We start from the raw sequence: 10985 nt of genomic DNA, 5'->3' as shown, positions 1-10985 counted from the left end.
CATGTGTGTGTGTGACAGTATCATCCTAAACCAGCAACCTTTCGCTCAACAGCACCATCTACAGGCCGATGAGTGTACAGTCACTAAATGTGCACATAAATGAATTTATTTTATACCCCCCCATGGATGAAATTCTACAAAACTTAGCAGAGGATACCCCCAGAGGATGTCAAGTTAATCATACACATTAAATATGGTGCAGTTCTGAACATCTCCACTGCAGATAGGGGCGATTAAAGCAGAATAATATTGCATTTTCATTTTTTATGGGAGGGGCGCAAATCACAAATGAGTGATTATGGGCTAGGTTGATGTGGGCCCTTAAGAGCAACATACCATAAAAATTTCTTCATCCTCGGTGCCACGGTTCAGGTAGTTATTTAGGAAAAACTGCATTTTTGGGGGTTTGGGGGGGCCCAGCGCGGGGAGGGGGAGGGCTTGGAATGGCCCCCGGGGACCAAACGAAATTTTTCCGTAGAAGTCTAGTGGGGCTACATGCCCACCAAATTTCATGTTCCCCGGTGTTTCGGTGTCCCTGGTATCGTTGACGAAAAATTTACGGGGGCCCCAGCGCAGGGGGGGGAAGTGGCCCCCGGGGACCAAACGAAATTTTTCCGTAAAAGTCTAGTAGACCAACATACCATAAAAATGTCTTCATCCTCGGTGCCACGGTTCAGGTAGTTATTTAGGAAAAACTGCATTTTTTGGGGTTTGGGGGGGCCCAGCGCGGGGGGGGAGTGGCCCCCAGGGACCAAACGAAATTTTTCCGTAGAAGTGGAGTGGGGCTACATGCCCACCAAATTTCATGTTCCCCGGTGCTTCGGTGTCCCTGGTATCGTTGACGAAAAATTTACGGGGGCCCCAGCGCGGGGGGGGAAGTGGCCCCCGGGGACCAAATGAAATTTTTCCGTAAAAGTCTAGTAGACCAACATACCATAAAAATGTCTTCATCCTCGGTGCCACGGTTCAGGTAGTTATTTAGGAAAAACTGCATTTTTTGGGGTTTGGGGGGGCCCAGCGCGGGGGGGGAGTGGCCCCCGGGGACCAAACGAAATTTTTCCTTAGAAGTCTAGTGGGGCTACATGCCCACCAAATTTCATGTTCCCCGGTGCTTCGGTGTCCCTGGTATCGTTGACGAAAAATTCAGTAAGGTGACAAAAAAAAAAAAAAAAAAAAACTTTGACAATCCCTATATGACCGCTTTCGCTAGCTACGCTAGCGGCGGTCATAATAAGTTTACTTCAGCCATCTTTGTGGCATTATATGCCAACGGTGACTGTGTTGTCTTTTAAGGAATTTAACTTTAGAGTTTTTGTGTCATGTGGTGATGTCACTTCCTATTAAGTCCCTTCCTGTTTGTCCTTCCTGGTACTGCATGAAAACAATGAGACAGACATGGGCTGCGTCCGAAATCGAATACTTCCCTACTATATAGTATGCGAAAAACAGTACGCGAGCAGAGTAGTATGTCCGAAATCATAGAATTCGAAAAACAGTAGGCGAAAAGTACCCGGATGACTTACTACTTCCGGCGAGATTCTGAAAAGCGCATACGATGGACACTTTACTATCCCATGATGCCACGGGAGAGGAGTTGTCGTCGTTATATTTGAAAATGGCGGAAAACGGAGACGCGGCTGTTTTCAAGTGTAAGTACTTTACAAAACACTTTTTGTTTCTTTGTGGTTAAATTGTATTTGTTTAACATCATATAAGTAAACGATTGACTTGTTAAAAGTTTAAATAATGTAAATCGAGGGTACAATTTTGTGAATTGGCTGCAAAATGACAATTTTATCATTATTATTACCGAACAGAACGAGCTAATGCCTGTCAGCTAGTTAACACTGTTTTATTTAAACAACGACATTGTTTCTCAGTTAAATGAGATAGTGACAAAAAAATTTTTTTTATTTTACAACGATTTAATTTCTCATTTACCATTGTTGATATGTAATATGTGTTGGCGTAGCAAGCTACTTTATCAAGTGAACCTCAACTAGTCCATGTAACATTAATATTAATATAATAATATAGGTTGACCATGGTTCATCACTAATGTTAAATTCTGTGTTGATTTTGCAGGGGGCTGATGAACACACCTGTGTTCTTATAGAGTGGAGAGTGGCTAATGAAAGGGAGGAAAGAAAAAAAAGAGTGACGAGAGCATGAGGAGAGACAAGAACTGGAGGCCAGAGAGAGAGAGAGGGGAAAGATTCATTCAGCTTTTAGAAATAATTGCTAAAAAATAAAAATGTATAAAGAAAACAAATGTTTCACACTCTCTTTCCATTTATTTGTTAGTAAGTTCATTTTGTCATGCTGTTTTAGCAAGTTTTATTACAAAACACTTAATTCACAGGGATTTACAGTAGTTAGATTGTCAGTTGTAAAGTGTTTAATATGTGGCATTGAGTAATTAATATTTTTAAAGGGTGTTGTGTGTGCACTTATTTTGTGGCAGATTCCAGATGGTTTTTGAAACAAGCAAATTGCAGGTATATCTCAAATATGAGTGCCGCACTATAGAGAAATACCCACTCCAGACACCTTTAAAATGTATTTGCTTTATTTTTGTATATTATTTAACTTTTAAATGGATATAGAATACAAAGCTTAAAACAAAATCACAAAACTTTTGTCACTTCAGTAAGGTAACCTTCACAGGTTTCTAAAAGATCTAAAGGGACTTTCTTACTAACAATCTCATTTGTAGGGCATCACTTTAAAATAATTCAAAATCTGTTTCTTTAAAAGCATGTGTACAAGATGAGAACTTTACACCTTGTGTAATTTTTGGATTTCCACTTGAATTTTTCCTACCCAAATTTAAAGTAAATAATTTGTAAAAAATTAAGCTCAAATATGTGATATGTAGCTAGAACACCAGCACCTCAATGTCCTTTTTTTCCACCCATGGTTGCAATCAGTGACTGGATGGACTACCGTGAAAGTCGGAGGTTGGGGTGGAGGTCTTTAAAATATAGATGAAGAATTGGTGCAGTAGGTTGTAGGGCTCACAATCTGTAAACGTGTTTATAGTTTATTTTAGAATACAATTTGAATCGACAAGACACTTGTTTTCTGTGTTGGCTTATTTATAAATATGTATGTATGATCCATTTCTTATGTATGTGTGTGTATATATATATATATATATATACACACACACACACACACACACACATATACACACACACACTGCTTGTGATATTGCCATCCATGAATGAATCAACAGAGATACACACACGCATACTATTGATTCAATCATGTTTATTCATTGATGGTAATATCACAAGCAAATAAATTACTTTTTCCTGACCAAAAATCAACATCTGTCATTGTTCACAGGTTTGTGTGTGTGTTGTTGTTTGTTTTGTTTTTTTAATGTAAAATGGATTGGCCAAATGATATTTTACTTATTTGAGAAATTACACAAAAGCTCTCGACAAAGGCGTAATTTGCGAGCAGCTGACCGACTCCTCCTCTGAATTGTGAGCATTAACGATGTAAAAACGCAGACGAAAGCGGAAAGAAGAACTAAAAACATTGCTAGTTGGTGCAGTCAGTGGAATGGGCTCTTTATATTTTCGCGCTGATGTGACCTCGCATGTTACGTGACAATACCAACATGCATGCCATGCATGTAGTACGTCCGGACTCCATTCATACTACCCGTATATAGAACGTACTTTTTTAACGGTCGCGAAGTGCGCTCTAATTTAAATGTAGTACCTACTCACATAGTACGCGATTTCGGACGCAGCTATGGTGTGCTCTCAGGGTTCAATCCATTTGCATCCACCTTAAAGCATCACAGAGGCAATGCCGTAAGTTTATTAATGTGATATTAGACATGTTAAAGATCGTAAATTAGTAGAGATTTTGTTGAAAAGATGATGTTTGATAAGATTGTTAAAAACGATGTTTACTATTGTGTACAAGTTCACAGAAATGCTAATAGCCTGTATAACTGCTGCTACATTGAGAATAGCATTGTATATTCATGTTATGGAATTCACAATGTAATTTTACTCAAGAAATGGACACTGAATATTGCTGTATTGTTTTATTACAGTTTTCATCACTACATGTAAATGAGGAAGCGTGACAGTAAAGCATCAAACTTACTGCCAATTTCTGCTCTGTCTTCATTTGCACGGTTTAACTTGGTGTTTAGTCAGAGTTTCAACACACTGCACAAGAACACTACAGTGAAAAGGCACCGTTTGATGTTTGAAGTGGTCAAGATGGCAACGAGCAGCAAGTCGTCTGTGTGCAGGCTAGAAGCGGCAAGTCATCCGCATCATCTGCGAGTGTAGCCCACGCTCGGGCCAGAGCTGAAGCTGCCAAAGTGAAAGCGTCATATGCTAACCAAAAGGCTGCAAGAGAAGCTCAAAACCAGCTGGAAACAGTAAGAATAGACACTAAGTTGGAAGTGTTAATGCTACATCGAGAAGCTGATGTGGCCGCAGTGGAAGCACAAGTGCTGGAAGATACTGAACTTGCAATGCATGCTGCAGTTGAAAGAGGAGGATCTGAATCAGAGAAAGTTAAAATTGAACGTATCAGTGAATATGTCAATTCTCAAATCAATCTTCAGAGTCATTCTCCCTCTCCACTCTTATCAGGCTTACCTGTCGCTCCTTCATTCAACGCTGACTCGCATAACAGTTTCATAACATGGAGCCCACCTGCAAAACATATTTCACGTATGCAGTCTATCAACAACAAGCCGAAGTCTGAGAAAGCTGATAGTATGTACTTACCTGCAGCAAACCTATCTGATCTGTCTGTGGGTGCGATGAAGTCAGAAGGACAGGATCCATCATGAACGCACATGCGAACATAAGTCATATGTTCCTCGATGCATTCCTCCAGCTGGCACGCCACCTCATGCAGAGCCTTTGGCACAGTATTTAGCAAGACGAGACCTTGTTAATTCAGGACTGTACCAATTTGATGATAGGCCAGAGAATTACCGGTCATGGTATTCCTCATTCACCAATGCAGCTCGTGAAGTCCACCTCACAGCAACTCAAGAATTAGACCTCATGACTAAATGGCTGGTAAAGGAATCTGGCGAACAAGTGAAACGCATCCGCTCTGTGCATGTCAGCAATTCCAATCTTGCTTTATACAAAGCATGGGACAGACTACATGTGAGTGCTATGCTGCGCCAGAAGTAATTGAAAAGTCACTAGCCGCGAGAGGAAAAAATGTAGTTTTAGTCACATAACATCAGTTAATGGAAATGGCGTCATTTCGCAATAGTTCCATTAATCTGTAATGGAAACGCGCCTACTGTTTCAGCGGTTGGACAGTTTTCCTAGGATTTCTGCTAAAGATCACACCAAATTACGTGAACTCTGAGACTTGTTAATGGAAATCCAAGGTGCTAAAAAGAAGATGGTTATCTTACAGGTCTGTTATACCTCGACACTTCACGTGGAATTGGACCTATTGTAGAGAAACTTCCATATGGGCTTCAGGACAAGTGGGTGACTTCTGGGTCATGGTATAAAGAAAACAATCATGGTCACTTTCCTCCCTTTGAGTATTTCTGTAACTTTTTGTGCTCTGAGGCAAAGAAGCGAAACGACCCTAGCTTTATGTATCAAAGCAGCTACAACACTCATAGCTACAACACTAACAAAACCAGATAGATCCATTGTGAAGAGTTTCCATACCAACAAACCCATCTCAGTGCACAAAACAGATGTGTGTGTAGTCAATGATGACCCAAACAAAATCTGTCCATTGCATAATAAACCACACCCTCTGAAAAAATGCAGAACATTCAGAAACAAACTCCTCGACGACAGAAAGGCCTTCCTCAAGGAGAAAGGAATATGTTTAAAATGCTGTTCTTCAATTTTTCATCTCGCTAAAGAATGCAAGTCTTCTGTGAAGTGCGCTGAATATGGCAGTATATATCATGATGCGGCCATGCATCCTGGTCCAACACCTCAAGCAGTCAAGGCTCCTTCACCGTCACAAGAGGACGGCGGGGAGGGAGAAGATAATTTTAACACGGCTATTGTCAGTACAAGCTGTACAGAAGTTTGCGGTCCAGGTCAGTGCTCATGTTCAAAAAATATGCCTCGTAAAGATATACCCCAAGGGTTCCAAGAACACGGCCATTAAAACCTATGTAATTCTGGACGACCAGAGCAATCGTTCATTTAGCCAGACCAGAGTTTTTCGAGCTGTTTGACGTGGAAAGCAAACCATTCTAATATCATCTCAGAACTTGCTCTGGTACCCAAGAAACATCTGGCAAGAAAGCAGAAGGATTTCAGATTGAGTCACTGGATGGAAAAGTTCTCATCTCTCTTCCACCACTCATTGAGTGTCATGAGATCGTGAATAATCAGTCTGAAATTCCAACGCCGTGTGCAGTTCTACACCAGTCTCATCTCTGACACATTGCTAAGCATATCCCAGAACTGGAACCAGAGGCAGAAATACTGCTGCTACTCGGAAGAGATGTCATCAGGGCACACAAGGTCAGGCAGCAGGTCAATGGACCAAACAACGCCCCCTTTGCCCAATGACTGGACCTGGGCTGGGTAGTAATAGGAGAAGTGTGCCTGGGTAATGTACATAAGCCAACAGTCAACACATTCAAGACTAATGTGCTAGAAAATGGTCGCCATTCAATCTTTCAACCCTGCACAAGCTTCATGCAGGTTAAGGAAGATGCAGCCAAGCTGTAACATGTCTGCCAGAGTAACTGAGAAGATGCTGGGACAGACAGTGTTCAACAGAACTGAGCATGATAACAAACCTGCTCCATCAGTGGAAGACACAGCTTTCCTGAAAATAATGGACACAAACGTCTACAGAAATGATGCTAACAGCTGGGTAGCTCCTCTGCCGTTCAGAGAACCACGCCAGCCCTTGCCAAACAATAAAAAGCAAGTAGTGAACCGATTTACATCCCTGCAACGTACCCTGAAGAGGAAACCTGAGATGCAGCAACAGTATATGGCATTTATGGAAAAGATCTTCGCTAACGGACATGCTGAGGTAGCACTGCCACTGAGAGAAGAGGATGAATGTTGGTATCTTCCAACATTTGGGGTCTACCATCCAAAAAAAAAACAATCAGATCAGGGTGGTCTTTGATTCCAGTGCTCAATACTCAGGTGTTTCTCTCAATGACGTGCTCCTCACAGGCCCTGACCTTAATAACTCCCTTGTGGGCGTTCTGCTACGCTTTCGGAAAGAGAAGGTTGCAATCCTAGCGGACATTTAGCAGATGTTCCACTGTTTCTTGGTGCGTGAAGACCATCGCAACTTCCTCCGTTTTTTATGGCATAAGGACAATGATGTCAACAAGGAAATTGTTGATTATCGAATGAAGGTCCACGTCTTTGGCAATGGGCCATCTCCTTCTGTGGCAATTTACGGACTGCGAAGAGCTATCAGAGAAGGCACACAGGAATCATATGGTGCTGACACTGTCAGGTTTGTGGAAAGACATTTCTATGTTGATGATGGCTTGATATCCATACCATCTGAAGCTGAAGCAATCAATTTGCTTCAACGAACACAGGCCTCACTAGCTGAGTCAAATGTCCATTTACACAAGTTTGCTTCAAACGCTCAGACATTCATGGACGCTTTCCCTCCCGAAGATTGTGCTCCAGTAATCAAGGACCTAGATCTGAGTGGAGAAACTTCACCCACACAACGGAGCTTGGGTCTGCTGTGGGAGATCATGAATGACACCTTCACTTACTCTGCATCGATCATTAACAAACCATTCACCCGCCGTGGAGTCCTCTCCACTGTCAACAGTATTTTCGATCCTCTGGGTTTACTGGCACCTGTCACGATCCAGGGAAGAGCCCTTCTCAGAGAATTTACCTCTGAACTGTCAGACTGGGATACATCTCTCCCAGAAGACAAGCTAATCAGATGGGAAGCCTGGAGAGATTCACTCCAAGACTTAAAACAGCTTCATGTTTGTCGTACATACATAACAACTTCACTCACTGAAGCAGTGCACACACAATTGTGTGTATTCTCGGATGCATCGACCAAGGCCATAGGTGCTGTGAAAGCACTTCAGAAAGATGGGAAAGTTGAAGTAGGATTAGTTATGGGCAAGGCAAAGCTAGCACCTCTGTCCAAACCTACCATCCCAAGGCTGGAGCTGTGCGCTGCTGTCTTAGCAGTAGAGATAGCAGATCTCATTCAGGATGAGCTGGATCTAAAGTTGGATGACATAAAGTTCTTTACGGACAGCAAAGTGGTGCTCGGCTATATTTATAACGAGTCAAAGCGATTCTACGTGTATGTTCACAATAGAGTCCAACGTATCTGTCACTCCTCAAGACCTGAGCAGTGGCATTATGTACGTACAAAAGAAAATCCTGCAGATCATGATCAAGTTCAAAGATGGGGAAAAGCACTTCTTGTGAACAATATATTTTGACCAAAGATTGCTAAAGTAAACTAATTTAAATATCTTTCTAAAGTCATTTTTCCCCTCTGTAATTTGGCCCCAAATTTGTCATTTTGACCCCCATCTACAAAATACTGGATTACTCAGTAAATATACATCCATGACATTTAATGATTAAGCTTACATCAATATTTATGTTTGTCTTTCATCAGAAAAAAATAACAAAATAAAAAATTTGAGCCGGGGAAGTTTCCAAAATTTGGTTGATTTGACATGGAATGACCCTATTGTGACCTGATGAAGAGCGTTCAGTTCAGCTGTGAGAAGACTTCCATGACTACATGAAGCATTGCAATCCACAAGCTTTCAATACAAGATAACTACTGATCTATGGAGCAACAGGACTGGAATTAACAGGGATTGTGAACATGGGGTGCATCAATCTTGCTTCAAAAGTTTCTCCCATAGGCCCACTGCTGTTGATTTTTCTCTATCTCCCTGGCTTCAATGAAAGGGAAGGTATATCAATACCAAGTCGATTCCCCTACTGCAAGGGTGTGGGGCACAGTGTTGGAAGTCCTAAATTGTTTCCAGCTTGAACAAGGACGTCCGCAAGAGCTCCTGTTTGTCTCTAAGCGTCAGCATTAACAAGTGAATCAATTACAGGGGCTATATGTTCCCCCAGGATGTCAGTAGGAGGACATAGAAGTGCACCTAACCAGAGAAAAGTAAAATTGCTAAATCACAGGCAGGCTTCAAAGAGTACTTTTGTTGTTCCAGCTATTAAACAGCAAAAAGCTTCGTGAAATCATTTTAAAGTTGTGATTGTTATATTCTCTTAGTTGTTTTATAAGTAAAATAATAATAAATTTTTTCACTACTAATAAAAAAAACATAAAAATACATTTCAAGACCACACCAGAAATGGCAAAACATTAATTTGTATTTTTTTTGCCATTAGTTTATCTATTCATTTTTAACAAGACAAGAAATAAACTGAAGTCTCTTTCAGATTTCATGTTCAAATAAATTTTCCCCCATGGCTAAACACAGCCAGTGGAGCTGTGAAGTATTCATTCATTTTAATATCTGGCAACACATAACTCTTGCTGTCAAAGGCATTTGACACACAGGTACTTTGCTGTGAGTTTCAAATCCCGGAGACATGAAATCCATATTTATGCTGGATATTCTTATTGTGTTTATTCCAGGAAACAAGCATAATGGAGCAGTCTTTTCAATATTTACTAGCAAGCCTGCCATGTGACAGAACATATTCTCATTGATATTTCTGAGCTGTAAATATGACTTGAAGTAGCACGTAGGCCTGTAATAAAATAAAATGCAATGTAATCCCACAGGTTCTCTGAGAGATCACATAATACCGTATTACAAGTAATTGCGGATGGATTAAATAATTGCATGTTGTACCTTAAAATGTAAGTCAGCGTAAACACACTCCCATTGCAAGTACACTTAGAGATGTTTTATGTTCCTTTTAAATTATGTTTTAAGTTCAAGATAAGCTTCTATGATCTCCTACATCCAAGAATACATGTAAAAGGGGGTCTTCAACAACAAGGTTGATGTGCCCAATGCTTGACCTGAGGATGTCATTGACAGGTGTTTCATCTCTCAGCTCAAATGCTGAGTTAGCCTGTGTGTGTGTTTGTTTGTGTGTGTGCATGTGCATTTGTGAGTGTGTAGCGAGCAGGATGGGATGCTATAATGCTTTAATGGGGACATCAGTTAAAAAAAGAATTTCTTTGCATTTTGTAGTTCCTTGAGGCAGTTTTACTTACTCAAGAGTCTTTTTATTATTAGCAAACAGTTGAGATGTCCATTAATAGTTAAATGCATTGATTTAATTCATTTACAGTGAAATAAAAGGCTTGTCTTATAATGAAAACAGGCCATTTGCTAATCTTTGTAAATGTTTATGTAGAGAAATCTACTTGTTATTAAATGTTTTTCAAAAGAAAATTATTAATCACTCAAAAATTAATAACTTTTTTTGTTGATTTTATCTGTTCAGCATGCTTTCTAAAATAAATAAATCTAATATTAAAATAAAGCAGGAAAAAAAAACTAATGTAATGAATAATTGTACTGCTGTCTCATAAAATAAAAATGGTGTTGGTTTGTAAACTGTAATGATTTCTAAATTGTACAGATGGTGTTATTGTATATATATATATATATATATATATATATATAGTAAGTAAAGTAAGTACATTTTATTTATAAAGCACATTTCAACATAGCAGAGCTATCCAAAGTGCTGGCCATAGTAATGACAAATAAAATAAATAAAAGCACAGTAAACGTAAAACCAAACAAAACAAACAGTGAAACAAGAATGATAAATATCAAAACGCCAGAGAATAGACGTATGTTTTCAATTTTGATTTAAAAATGTTAATGGAAGGTGCAAGGCGGATGTCCAGAGACAATTGATTCCATAGACGGGGGGCGGCAACTGAGAAAGCTCTATCTCCCTTAGTTTTTAAACAGGAGCAGGGAATATATAATAGAGCCTTGACTGCAGATCTTAATCTGGAAGGTGACA

At 40.1% G+C, this 10985-nt stretch overlaps 1 protein-coding gene across 1 annotated transcript; it reads left to right on the top strand.

Moving 5' to 3' along the window:
* The first annotated feature begins 5220 nt into the window (after positions 1-5220).
* On the top strand, positions 5221-10362 carry LOC309501609 (uncharacterized protein). The gene is made up of 2 exons (XM_082173750.1): positions 5221-8365; positions 8629-10362. The coding sequence occupies exons 1-2, from the start codon at positions 7265-7267 to the stop codon at positions 8644-8646; spliced, it is 1119 nt and encodes a 372-aa protein (XP_082029876.1). The 5' UTR covers positions 5221-7264; the 3' UTR covers positions 8647-10362.
* Positions 10363-10985: the final 623 nt, after the last annotated feature.

Source organism: Leuciscus leuciscus (genome assembly GCF_965113295.1).
Source record: "Leuciscus leuciscus genome assembly, chromosome: 6".
Classification (NCBI taxonomy): domain Eukaryota; kingdom Metazoa; phylum Chordata; class Actinopteri; order Cypriniformes; family Leuciscidae; genus Leuciscus; species Leuciscus leuciscus.
The sequence above is the reverse complement of the archived record's forward strand: the minus strand, read 5'-3'. Positions and strand labels throughout refer to the sequence as shown.